The sequence below is a fragment of the Aythya fuligula genome, chromosome 6, assembly GCF_009819795.1.
Source record: "Aythya fuligula isolate bAytFul2 chromosome 6, bAytFul2.pri, whole genome shotgun sequence".
Lineage (NCBI taxonomy): Eukaryota > Metazoa > Chordata > Aves > Anseriformes > Anatidae > Aythya > Aythya fuligula.
The window spans coordinates 18279963-18294406 of record NC_045564.1 but is presented as its reverse complement, the minus strand read 5'-3'; the positions used below and the strand labels follow the sequence as shown (position 1 = coordinate 18294406).

Below are 14444 nucleotides of genomic sequence, written 5' to 3'. Positions count from 1 at the left end.
GACTGAAAAATAATTTTCCCAAAAGCACACCACATAATTTTTACCTTCTTAAAATTAATTTCTCAATACTGGTCTTTGCTGCCTACAAAGAGTAAGCAATTATTTATCTTTATTTTTGAAGTCTCTAATCAACTATATTTTGTGAGGGTGCCATACCATATCTTTATATGCATACATAATCTGAGATCACAGGTAAAGTTGATTTTTTAATTGAAAGTTCAATTATTTTGTCCATCAAGCTGTTCTCAACTAATTACAATGGGAAAAAGCTACTATGGAGTTTTTCTTTTAACTTCCCTCAGAACTTCCTTGCAGAGTAATTGGGAAAAAATCAGAAACAAAACTGTAATATTTCGATCTAAACATTTAATGAGAACAGAGAAAAAATGATGAAGAAAACATGACCAGAATAAAGTATCTCAGCACCAGTTGTAATGTTTTCTCCTCCTCTGCCTCTATTTAGTTTAAACAAGTAATTCTCTTAAGGATTTAGAGCCAGTTGCAAAGATTTTTGATTCTCTAAGAGAATTTGGACAGAGGAAGTTTTGCAGGTCCTACCCCAAGGTACTGGGATATAATTATTTATTATTATCTTCATTGCAACAAAAACAAAACACTGCATACAAGTTTATGGAAGATAAGTAATGCTCTGGAAGAATAAGGAACGCGAACAGCATATATGTAATTGTACTTGATCAGAGAACAGGATAAAATCAAGGGGCAGATTATGTGCAGGGATTTAAGAAATGTGTAACTTTGAAATATTGTGAAGCTAAACAGTGTGCCACCATATCACAAGATTTTAGTTTCTTGTACTTCTACATTTCACAACCAACAAAAAGTTGATTCATTATTTCACAAAATTATGTTTTTAAGGCTAACTTTAGCATCATTTTAACAAAACAAAATCCTCCTAAATGCAGAAATTTTAAGAGGCAGATTTCACAAACAAGAAACTTAAAATAATAATTACAGTCCTTACACCATCAATATTAAAACACTACTACAGAAATTAGACACAATGCCAAAGACTTTATGGCATTAGAGATTTTTATGTGAAAAAATTTTAATCTCAGGGTTTCTACTTTTAACGGTTCTTTAAAAAGTGCTTTCACCTGATTATGTGTGATACTACGGACATCAAAGCAGAAAACATTAACATCAATAAAAGGCATATTCTTTCCTTAAATTCTACAAAGATTATTTTGTCCCTGTCATTATGTTGTCTTAGTGAAAAACCTCATTGCTGAGTGCTCAGGCAGATTTCTTTCTCAGTTTTAAAGTCTTTTAATAGGGAGGTTAACCAGCCAAAACCTTGACATTGTAGCACAAACTCAACAGTCAAAAGCAGGTTAAGAGCTACAAAGATAAGTGATTCCAAGCAGTATCTACATTACCAGCTTTTAAAACAAGCTCTCAAATGTTGCAAAGTACAAATAGCCTGACGTCGGAGAAACTGAATATGATTTTAGGATCAATTAATATATGAGATATCTGTTCTTTAACAGGGTCAGCTTTGTACCATTTTACAAAGCAGACACATAGCTCAAGACTACTGTGTTATTGCAGCTGCTGGTTTGCAACTGGCACTAAGGAAAAGAAAAGAGCAGTGAGCAGCAATTACATACTGGAGCATGAGAAGGAAGCAAAAAATAAATAGTAGGCAAGAAACTAGCTGGAAGGTTTAAGTGATAATAAGCTTGGATAAAGTATACAGTGATGAGGAAGAAAAAGGGTATTAATTAAGGGCAATGTGGAAAGGAAGAAAGAGGACCCATTCCAGTAAGATCTATATTTTTTGAGTGTGAACAAAAGTGCCAATGTAAATACTTTAAAGAGTGCTTAAAGTAGAAATGCAGCAGTGGGATTTTTATGATGTTTTGGACAATGACTTGAATCAGAAAGAAAGGAGCAATGAAGAAAAGGAGGAATGAAGAGGTGAAGAATGATCTCTGAGCCAATGACTCTTTGAAAGCTAAACCTCAAGAGATGCGTTCTGTGTAGATAAACATCCAGTTAGCTTTTCAATAGCCTATTAAGAAATCCCCTTAAACATGAATCTTCCTATACCAACATATTTGGCTTATCTATGGAAGCATCTTTTTGCTATTATATGCTTCAAAAGAAGCAAACAATGCAGGAACTGTAAATACCCAAGTCACATGCACACACACACACTGAACAGTGTACTGTAAAGGACAGTTCTACTTCAGGGATTAAGAAGTTCCTACTCTTCAGTTCCTATAGGATAGTAAGGTACCGTGTGATTCTAAAATGATTTTTTGTATTTTTTTTTGCAGACTCATACACTATGTAGCCATACAGCTTAATCCTCCGACAGCCACTGTAAATTTACAGTGAGAAAACAGATGGTAATTTTAAAAACTTATTCTAACAGTATTCTAGTGCATTCAGCATCTTGACATGAAAGGCCAACTTGTTATCTGCCATCTATGCGAAACATCAGCAACTTCACAAACTACAACCCCACAAGTTTCTCTTCTAGATTTGTATCTCATTTCTCTATAACAACACATAGAAAGAGAAAAAAGAGTATTTTAGATAACCAGAGTGAATAAAAAGTGTGAAACTTAAGAATAAACTTAGTTTGTGAGGTTACTCAGACAATTACAATTTTGAATCTGACAAAATCCAAAGGAAACAAGAATAAAGGTAACTCAGTAAGACTGTGTCTTCAGTTTTAACAAAATATTTTGACAGCACACACATTGTTTGCAGACATTTCTTCATGTAAATTTTAATTCTAATACTGCCAACAGGTAAACAAAGCTACAAAATTGGGACTTTATTGAAGGTTTCAGTAAACCTGTCACCAAAGTAGCTTTTCTTCCAAACAGTTAAAACTATAAAAACGGGATTTTTATGGTTACAGACTGAACTGTTAAGTCTCACTCTTAAAATCTGGTAATAGGGCTTTAACTTAAGAGAGTGTGTTCTATAGCTGTTCCTCTCAGGTTTCAATACTTTAGAAAAAGGACGTTCTCTTCATCCACCTGTCTGGTACTCAATCCTGACATACCAGTATGGTAAAAACTGGTTGGCCAACTGCCTGGGGAGCTGGCCTCTACTTAAGTACACTTCCTCCAAGTATTAGACTGCTTTCTCATGTTTACAGGGTAAACAGATTTGGCTTTTAAAATTACACTGTCCTAAAGCTAGCAACACTTTTAGCACTATAAATAATAACTATAAAGCCCGTTATTAAACCTGTCCTGTGATCATTCCTTAGAAGCCTACTTAAGCCTGAACTGCCTCCACTGATGCTTAAATTGAATGGTAAGAAATGGGAATACTGACACAGTCTCTGCTTGTGAGGGCTGTAAAGTCTCAAGCTTCTGCAGCCATGTTTGAGGTGATGTCATTCTAGGTGTAAGTCACCAAGCTTTCACATATTAAGTAAGCGCTTACAGTTTCACTTTGTCAAGATGCAACACTTAAATATTCAAAGCACAAATTAGTCATCTTTACCTTGCTTCTGTTCTTCTCTTGACCATGTTCACAACTGTCCTGTCCACTCTGAGGAAAGTGCAGACTACTACTAGAAATCTGAGGCTCTTTGTGACTGTCTCCAAACCACGAGAAAGGCATACAAGTAGGCACAGGAGAATCTGAATCTGATGCAGAGAGATTGTTGCCAGAGTCATCCAACAGTTCTCGAGAGCCTCTGAAATCAGTAGATTGATTGTTTTTAAATTGTTTAAAAACAAACAAAACAAACAAACAAAACACAAAACAACAGCAATACATACTACTCATTTGTACCTGTTTCACAGCATTGTTGATATTTAAAATAAAAACTGATAATTACCTTTGAATATCCATGCAAAATACTTTGGTTATTAACACAAATTTAAGAGTTTTTGCAATATTTCACAGAACAACAGTTCCAAATATTTGCTAATTTAATTAATTCAGCATTCATTTTCCCAGGTAAAATATTGAAGTCTCACAAGTCACTTCAAAATGTGCTCTGCTTTACTCTTTCCTCTCTGGTTTCCTCTGCTTTACTGATTCGTCTATACTACTCCATTTATTTTTCTTATTTCATAAAATTAGAAGCTCATCTCCACATCATTATATTAATTTTCACAGAATTTTCCACTGTTGTACTTGAACATACTTTAACGTCAAACACTAATGACAATTTCAAAGAAATTCTTGGGTTAAAGATTTTAGAGATGTTGCATGTATTTATTAAACAAAACAAAACAAATACCTGCTATCCAGCGAACCTCTTAGATTTTCTTTTTCTTGTTTCTTGCCCTTGCCCCCAGATTTCCGCAATCCACTAAAGTGGAAAACACAGTCTTCATATAGGGTTTACATTTACATAATGCAACATTTTTATCAGCAAACAAGTTTTCATATTAACCAGAAGCCACACTTGTATTGCTACACAGATCTTGATTTTGTAGATTACACAAGCAATTAAATAAGTATTGTCATTCAATTTTTATCTAAAAAATCATGTTAGAATTCTGAAAATTCCTTTCAAAAACATAAATAACCAACATAAGTATAGAAAATGCCAAAGAACTTAACATCTCGTGTATACAACCAAGAGGAAGAACAGAATTTTATTGCTATGTGCATATGTAGAGTGACTTGAACTAAGTTATTACTTTGACTCCGTATGTGTATGTAATAAGTCATTTTTATGAGCTATATTATGATTTATTTGTTGTAGTACTAATCTCAGTCTTTTTATGTTAACTGGCATCAACAAGCTTTCTAACTGGTTCAGAAGGAGCATGACTTGTGGTAAAATTTAGCAATTCTTCTCTCAAATCCCCAGAGTTCAGTCACTACAAAAGATGCAGGTTGCTCTTTTGTTTTAACCTGTTCCCATTCTCATAATCTAAATGAAATACAAAAATTCAATCATGATTGCTGCCTGCTTCCAAGAAGCTGTAGAGTAAGCAGCTACTGTAGACAAACCTTATGTAATGACACCTTTACTGTAGAAGGAATCAAGGCAAGACAGGCATCTATTTCAGACTGTAAAGCCAGCAGGACATAGCACTGAAGTCTCCAAAAACATTTTGGCATGAAACTACACATGGATTGGCAAATTTAAGAACAAAATACCATTAACTCCTAGAGAAATCCTGTACTCGGATAAAAACAGAAAAACCACAAGAAATTCTTTGAGGGAAAAAATATAGGTAAATAAAGTGAAAGCATGTTAGAAACATGAATGTAACACTACAGTTTCAAGATGAAAACACTCTGTCCAATGATGTTGCTATCAAGCAGTATTACAGGATTTTCTCAGCAGTTTGTATTCACAAAACATGATATTCTCCGAAAGCAACGCTGAAAACCATTTATTTCCAAACGTACACAAAATCTTACCCAAAATCTGGAAATCGCCTCTTGGACTTCCCTGATGATGTTCCTTCATTTGTTTCTGTTTTGTCTTCATTTTTCTTTTCTTCTGCTTTTCAGAGAGGGGTTAAAAATAAAAATGTTATTCTAAAACGACTTGCAAGTTTCCCATATTTATGAAGATGCTTCTAACTAAGATCCTAAAACCTAAGTAACAAAGTATTTACAGCATTTAATTGTTGTTTATTATGCTTCAAGCGTTATAAAATATTCCTTTTGCATTTTTCCCCCTCACCCTGGTTTAGTAGCTTGTCAAGGCTAGCTCCTTGCAACTTGGGCTATGTATGCATGCTGCTAGCTACAGAAAGGATACCTGACCAGCACGATAGCCAGAACCTGGAGAGCAGACAGATCCTAGCAAGCTGAGTTTCTTGGAAAACAAGCTGTGCATACTGTAAAGAGATAATCATGACTTTGAAGCTCCTCCAAGACTGTGGTATTTGCAGAACTGGAATACAACCTACTAGGATCTAATTTTTCACCAGAGGGAGCAGGTTCAATTCTAACTACTCAATTATTAAGTGAAATGAAGTGACAAACTTAAGTGTAATACTACCTCCTCCCATGGATTTTGACAGATTATTCCAAGTCCTGAATGTTCTTCCTTTTGAGCTCTCAGATTACTAGATTTTTTTTTAAACAACTGACATTTTTCATAATTATGCTGCCTATGAAATGGATAAAGTATAGTTTTTGTGAGACAATATAAGTTTTAAGTTCTGTCTTCCATTAAAAAAAAAGAAAAACACACCTGAAAAAAAAAAAAAACACATGAAAAACGTAGAAAGTAATGCACGTATATGCCTTCCTGGGTCATAAAAATAAAAAAAAAAATTAGGTCTCCTACACAAAATCAATAGCAACTTCTCTTCACATCCAACAGCTAATAATTCTTCCTGAAACTTATAATGGTTACCTTAAAGTTCACATGCTGAATGGCCAGGATTTTTTTTTTCTTCTCTATTCAATAGTTTCTTACTAACAACAGAACTTTTTCTATTTAGTTAACCTCTCTCTCTAAACATGTAACATCCAAAAATTTATAAATGCCAGTTAAATTGGTTATTTTTCCTGTCAACTTCAATATAAAAACAGAAGAACTAATCCGTAAAACGTTTTTATATTGAACATGTGTAACCACTACTCTCTCCAGAGGTAATATTTTAAGAAAAGAGGTAATTTCTAAAGTGAAATACAATAGGTTAAAATACAGACTGATATATAAATGGAGGAGAAGATAATAGAAAGGGGTATTTCAATGAAACATTAGGTAGACATTTAAATAGTGTTAGAAAGCAACAATCTGGCAGCAAGTAGCATTTAGTGTCATCTTACGTACAAAGAACTTTCAATACTAACCCTCATCCCTGATGTACTGCATTAATTAGCTTTTCCAGGGACTCTGCCAATTTTGAGAAAATGTTTACAATGCCTTGGCCATCACAATTAAATTTATGCCCCATGACTACACATAATTATGGTTAAGTAAAAAAGAAAGCAAAATCACATATCAGGTACATGCTTTGAGAAGACTTTTTTTTTTTAATTTTATTTTATAAAAAACAGAAGCTAGCATAGAGGCTATTTCTAATTCTAATTAAGACTTTACAGAGGTATAGAATGAGGAAAGTATAACAGATCCTGTTGTTATTAAAAGAAAGGGTATTTATTTAAGATATTAAAAGAAAGGTTTTGCCTGAGCTGTATTGAAAAGACAGCAACTATAATCTGCATTTATAACCTGTCCTAGCTGACTAAAGTAAAACAAAGCATTTTAAATGTTATCTGATCCCTTTTTCGATTATTTATGACAAAAAAGCCAAATATTTCTATTAAATAATGATGAGTAGTGACTAAGCTGATCACAGCCTCTTTCATCTCTTCCTGGTGAGAAACAAGAGGACAAGATGAACAACGCAGTAATTCCCACAAAGTTGAAAATCAAATGTAGACATCAGGATCACATCTGGAAATGCAAAGCCAGCATTTATTTTTTTGGGGAATTGGAAATCAGTCAAACCTACTATCAGAGACATTGCCACTTAAGATGCTAGTGTTTTGCAGAAATACGTTAGGACCTTCATTGATCATCCCCAGTCTGTGACTGAGCTCACCTCTTGCTTATGTCAAAGCAACCATTTAGAGTCTAGATTTACAGGTTTGAGCTTTTACCATATCTGTTAGCTGTCTCATATCTATTCCTTTCTGGAGCTGTTTAATTGAAATAGCATTTATTTCATAGGCACCTTTTAGAAAAGACTTCAAAAATGTGAAGTTGTCTGTCTTCTTGAAATACCAAAATATACTTAAAAAGGAACTTTCAGTTACAATCTTTGAAACACTTTGCTTTCCTTTTCTCATGTAATAAATATGTAATGCACCTGCTATGCAATCATGACTGCTCACCCTAGAAGAAAAAAAGACCTTTTTCCTACAGCAGTGTACATAAAAATACATGTTTGTAGATTGTTGAAATTTATATTTTAGTTTAGGCTACTCTGATATTTGAAATTTTCAGAGTGATAATCAGAAAACAATACAAATATTAGTCAAGATTCTTGAATACCTTTAAGAAATGAGGCTTATAGCAAGTATTCTAAGGATAAGACCCAGATAAAGAATTTCAGTAGTCAAAGCAATAAAACTGTTCCCGTGAAAAAAAAAGAGACAGATTTTTTTTTTTTTTAAACTTGAAGAGTTCATTAATGCCGGGCTAATATTTTCTGGAAATTTAAATATTCAAAACAATATTACTTTCTGTCTATACAAAGAATAGTACGTTGATGTTGCTTGATAAATATGTATATAAAAATAGACTAAAAAATAAATTCTAAACCTTAGTGAAAATGTGGGAAACTTTTGAGATCTGACTGGACGCCAGTCAGAACATCTTTCCAAGTATGACAGGAATAAGTCTTAAATCAGATTTCCAGACATTTGGGGGGGTTTGCTCCCAGCATTTTTCATCAATGTATATTTGACTCAGTAGAGCTACTGACTATTCTTTCACAAACATCTTTTCAAACGCAGATGACATTACTTCTCTAGTGTCTTGGCAGAGAGGTCAGGTATGTAGCTCCATTTCCAAAGCTGCGATTTGCTATCAACTGATATTCTTCTCAAGGAAGAGGAACTGACTAGACAGCAAATGCAAGCCACAGTAAAATTCATACCACAGGTAGAGCTGACAACAGAAAGTTATCTGCTTTATGTCCACATTGGAGGGCTTAAGCATGACATTACTTGTAAGCAAGTTTTAATTTCAAGGGTGTTCAAAACTTGCAAATTTTGCCCTCAAGGCCCTGGTTTGTTTCATTTTTACAAATCATCTGGGTTTGAGTCCCAGAAATGGCAGTCTCCCCCGTATAATTACTGTCATTAGCACTTTTTCCTCTTTTGAGCCATTTTAAGCACTTTGCTCATTTCACTACATCTAACGCCAACTCACCTAAAAATATAATGCAATGCACTTGTATACATTTTTGCTATCTTCAGACTTTCCTGAAGAGTTAACAGTTGGTTTCAAAAACGGGTAATTAGTAGTCAGTTCCTTTTCTAGCAAAGTATCTTATTGTTTAATAATAATTTGAAATCTAAAACCATAATATTTTAACTCCAAAGGATTAAAATAATAATAAAACTTCAGATCTTACCCTTGGCCTCTTTTCCTTTCCCTTTTACTTCTCTTTGCTTAATATTCTTGGTATGCCCTTGAGGAGAATTTGGAGCCATCTCTTCAGGAGGAGGTGAATGAGTGGTGGTTGTACTGTTTTCGTTGTTTGGTTTGTGTACTGGAGAAGAGTGTGTGGAAGCAGAAGGGCTTGACTCTAAAGGACTTTCTGTGCTTTCTCTTTGTTCAGGCTTTTCACTTTTTCGATTTATGTCATCCAAGTGGGGCAGAGTTAATTTTTCACTTATTTCCAAGGTGTTAGTTATGTATGCAGTGGAAGCTTCTCTGTTGAGAACAGGATCTTCTGAATCCTCATCCTTCAACAAATTTTGAAGTCATTTTATAAGCATGATATATAAATCATTTCAAATCTAATCTTTTACCAGGATGTAAGGATGTGCTATGTTACATGCAAACTTGCTCAGTTCAGAAAATACCAAACAGTTAAAATTTTAACTTAATCATTTGCACATATCATCTAAATCACACAAGGCTGATTTTACAGGCTTTCCCTTGTCCAGCCTATACAGAATCATAGAATCATGTAGCTCTTGCACATCCTAATTAATCATCATTATCTGGACAACTTAGAAAAATTCTGGTAAATCTTGGCTATTCCAATTAAATTGCAACCACTTTTTAAAATTGTTTCAAACCAAGTAGTTCAATATTCTACCTCTGAGACAGGCTTTCTGTTACATAACTCATTTCTTCAACTGTTTTCTCCCCTCACATCTTTCATCAAAAATCACGTTTCTTGTTTTCACATTAAAAACTCTACAAGACTGCGTATGCTCATGAACCAGTATCAACCAGTAAAAATCTTATCTTTTTCTTGCTCTGCTAAAGAAGGCTAATTGCTGATGTCCAGAATCTACTTCAAACAGAATTTCATGGGCTATAACACCCAACATGAGGATAATGATTTAATCATGATAGTAATACATTATGTTGATAACACTTGTCATGGAACAGGGCCATATTAAGGAAGAGCACAGACATGGACTTTAACATCGACTTACATTAGAGAAAATTAGAATAGAAGCATACCACAAGTTAACTTTACTGGTTTTCTATACCGCTACCAGAAAAATGAACAGGAAAAAAATACAGCTAGAGATCTTAAGAGCTATCAATGGTATATTCACTGGTCTATCATAATACCAACTTATATCCTAGAAAAAGGTTTATGAATTCTAACTCCCAGCTTTCTCAAATAGAGTTAGACTGCTGCTATATACTTTCATGAAAATACAAAGACAATAAAATCAAGTATCGAAAGCTCATGAAATTGCAAAAAAGTTCAAGTTTAAATTAAACAAAGGAGTCAAAAAAAAAAAAAGGCAATGTTGAAAGTTAAGTAATGCACAAGATTTGAATTAGCTAATTTCCAGGGAATTCCACCTCTAGAACAGGGAACAAGGTGTATGTGGATATATGGAGAGGAGCATAGCACAGCTACAGTGAAACTGAGAAGTGTTCAATAGGAATTCTACTCAGATGCCTTTTTCCTCATAATGCTAAGAAAAGCACTGGGAACTTTGGAATTTAAAGATAGGCTAATTGTGATCCAGCAGCCACTTATCTGAAGTCATTAATCAATATTTTGTTTCCTCTACAACTACCTCAACTCAGTTGATTGAAGTTATAGTATTCTATAAAGATCTAAGAAGGATGATGTCACCAATGCAAACTTCTCAGAGAAGTTCTAAATATATACAGTTATGAATGAAAAAAACATGCTGAGAATAGTCAACCATTATACAAGTATGAATAGAAACAGGGGAAGCAGGTAACTACTGTTAGATTGCATCATTGGCAATATAAGTCTAGACAGAAGGAGTAAAGTTAGTGCAACAAATGGGCTAGAACGTTTGACTGCTGTGTTTTGCTGTAGACAAGTGATTATTTATGGAATAATGAAGCATTTCAGAAATGCTTAGTTTTTGAAGAGTATTGGTAACTAACTTGTTTCAGATGAAGAAATTACAAGATAGATAAGCATGTTCCACATGCTTATGATTACATTTGTGAACCTGAATAGGGCTTTCCACTTGGTACAGCATAAAAATCTGATGCTTTGGCACAATCTGAATGAAGCATGGGCAACACTTAAAATTGTGAATACAGATAAAACTAAATATACATTCAGGCTTTTGAACGCCAAATTATTTACTCATATCAATACCTGTAGATTTGCAGCCTGTTGTCCAGCACCAAGAGATTCTTTCAGCTTTGATCGAGAAGGCGGCTGGCGTTTTACTTTCAAAGCAAGCTGAGCTTTTGCTTTGTGGGCACTGGTGTCTAACCTGGGAGTATCCCCAACAAAAGCATCAAAATCTGCAACAAATATGTACTCCTTTAAAAAAATATTAGGTGAGTTCTCCAACCCACATTCCAGAAGAATATTCAGATGCTAAATCAGAATTATTCCACCAACTAATCATTACTATATGACAATCCTGTTTATACGATACTACAATATTTCAACATATATTGATAACAACTGCTAATTTGAATTAAATTTCCACCATTTTTTTATTTTTATTTTTTACCAATAATTTGTATTATGGCTTTAATACTCAATTTGATTCTCAAAATGAGATTTTTTTTTATGCCTAAAATACACTTTCCTATCTTTATTTTTTAAGACAGAGATCCTTTATGAAGTCCATGAGCATCAACTGTGTCTTTTAAAGCGATACTTCTTATGTGAACCACCACCTGATACTTGATAACATGTTGGCATAATATCACTATCAGACTTAAAAATATATTAAAAAATCATAGCAAGTTTTGGTGTAAATCACAGTTTGTGAATGTGACTTCAGCTGATGTATCTCCAGTCTCATTAATGTTACTGATTTTGCTAATACAGAACCTGAGGAAAAGTAAAGAAGCTACTTCGCCGTCTATCTCCTTCCCCACAGCATATAAGAAATATGATGAGGAAATTAAAACAAAAATATCCATACTGTTTCAGTCCAACCATTTATCTAGTGGGAAAGAAATAACACTTAACTAAAAAAAAATAAAAAGGAAAAAAATAAAAAGAAAATGCCACACACATTAACACTTTCTAACTTCTGTAAAAAGTAAATCAAAGATTCTATACCTACTTACCAGAAATTAACATCTCTGAAGAATTTGGTCTTTCCTCTACGGATTCTGGTTCTTTTTCATTTTCTTCTCTTATCTTTGACTGCTCATTGTACTGGCCTGCATTTTGACAGACATCTTCCAACAAACTGCTGCCTCCAAACATATATGGCATTCTTTCATATACTTTTAGTTTATTTTCAAGCTCTGTAATCTGCAAGAATTAATATTTAGAAGCAAGGTCGAAATAAATTTTTGCATTCTCAGGTAGTTCTAAATATAATACTGCGTTACCTTTTCCTGATATATTTTCAGCTGTTCTGTATACTGCTGATCTCTTTCTTCAAGTATCCTTGAATGATCCTCCTCTTTCTTCATAAATTCTATTTCTCTGGTGAAAGAAATACATATATATATGAAACACTAATATGCAGAAATACAGAAAACTATAGAAGATATACACAGTTACTAGACAGTTTTCTGTTAGTAAGCATTTTGAAAAATCTGCAATGTGTAACTATTACTCATTAATCTTTTAATGTCACAAAACAGTCCATGTATTTATATTTATGTTCTTCAGAAAAAAATATCAATTATGATGCTGTAATTCACTTTGGGCTAAAAGAAGGATGTATTACAACACCTTCTAAAAGTTTCATCTATTTCTCTACCTTTAAGAAGTTGCAAGCAAATTGTGTATACATTCAAAATATCAAACATATACAGAACTCTAATCATCAGATCTTACTCACTTCCACAAAGATACACACATACTGCCTATTGCTGTGAAAATAGTCTTTTGCTTCCATAAGCTATGGTAGATTTTTTTTTTTTTTTTTTGTAAAAGAAAATAATATTTTAAGTTTCTACTTGATTCATCCTAAAGAAATTGTAATGATTTGTTTTACAAAACAATGGAACAATGATTACCAGAAGGAAATAAAAACAAAAATAAAGGCTACTTTTTCCTGCAAGATAGACAGAATAATGTACAAAAAGATAAAATAGGTGTAGAACAACTGAACAACATGCAGAAGCTTCAAGGACAGTCAGAGTAGTAACGGGAATTCACTGAACAGCAAGAAAATGAAAACTAGCATGTTAGCACTTTTGAACTTCCAGGTGTATAAGCTTGAGAGGAGAGTAGAAAGGAGACTGAAAACAGCATAAAAATGCACTGTAGAAAGTAATCATTCTGGATGTGGACTTGGAGCAGAAAATTCCGACTGTCTGAAAATAAGTAGCAAGTAGAGAAATTGGGACTGGAGCATTATATATTTATTGTAATAACTAAAAGCAACAGTAGCATTCTATATTATCAAGATGCTTCTGTAAGTATTTTGCCATTTAGATAAGAGCAAAGAAGGTAAAACAAGTAGACAACTGCATGACAGAGTATTCAAGTCTTACATTAGTGTATCTAATAAGAAACAGTATCTCTACCTAAAAAAAAAACCTGTCAGTGGATTGAAAACACTGCTATCATGATGTGATTTTGAAGAGTTAGACACATATTCCAAACTCCTATTTTTTTTGCAGAATTCTATTTTCTGCCCCCACAAAACACAGCTCCTTGCTAAGATGGAATCACAAGTGTCTGGCTCTTACCTAAACAACTTGCTGGACTGAGTAATATGTATTTTTCTCTGATAATTTAAACATACAAGATCTATCATAATATTTTTAAAGTGACAGTACCAGATAGTACACTGAGTAATAAAAAGGCCTTCATTAAGGAGTACTAACCATAAATCCAAGCACATACAATCTTAATAGCCTGCTTGGGGAAGAAAGAAATACATTTTTAGGGTGGTATCCCAAAGCCTTTTTCTGAGACTATCCCTTGCTCTTCCTGGTTTCCTCTCTCACATACCTTCATACGGTCTCACCTTTTCAACAAATGAAGACACTGTTGTACAGAATTAAGCAGCAAACAAAATCAATTCAACTTATGTCCCATAACATACAGTTATGTATGTACAGTGAGACAGAATTCCAAGGAGAAATATACAATCAGAATCACATTGTTAAAGTTATTAAAAAAATAAAAAATCACGAGCACGGTAATTGCTAAAATCACGAATACTAGGTCACTGGACAGTAACAAAAAAACATTTTATATCCTTTTGATGCCCACCCAGTCTGTAACATTAAGGTTGGTCAAAGCTAGATGAGTGTTTTCACAAACAATAAAAGGTACTGCCAAGTATTTCATGTCAAATTTCAACATAGCTCTCTCAAAAGTACAGATGCATTACAGTTTCTC

The 14444-nt window shown here is 33.6% G+C and overlaps 1 protein-coding gene across 2 annotated transcripts in view; it reads right to left on the bottom strand.

Annotated features, from left to right (window-relative positions):
* The window catches only part of LOC116490563 (neurabin-1-like), a 42856-nt gene that overhangs the window by 9638 nt on the left and 18774 nt on the right, over positions 1-14444 (bottom strand). For both annotated transcript variants that reach the window (XM_032189873.1, XM_032189874.1), the window contains exons 10-16: positions 12473-12569; positions 12203-12392; positions 11268-11419; positions 9063-9396; positions 5377-5458; positions 4238-4309; positions 3490-3685 (exon numbers count right to left, since the gene is read on the bottom strand). In XM_032189873.1, the coding sequence (XP_032045764.1) occupies positions 3490-3685; positions 4238-4309; positions 5377-5458; positions 9063-9396; positions 11268-11419; positions 12203-12392; positions 12473-12569 (1123 nt within the window). The remainder of the gene's footprint in view (positions 1-3489; positions 3686-4237; positions 4310-5376; positions 5459-9062; positions 9397-11267; positions 11420-12202; positions 12393-12472; positions 12570-14444) is intronic.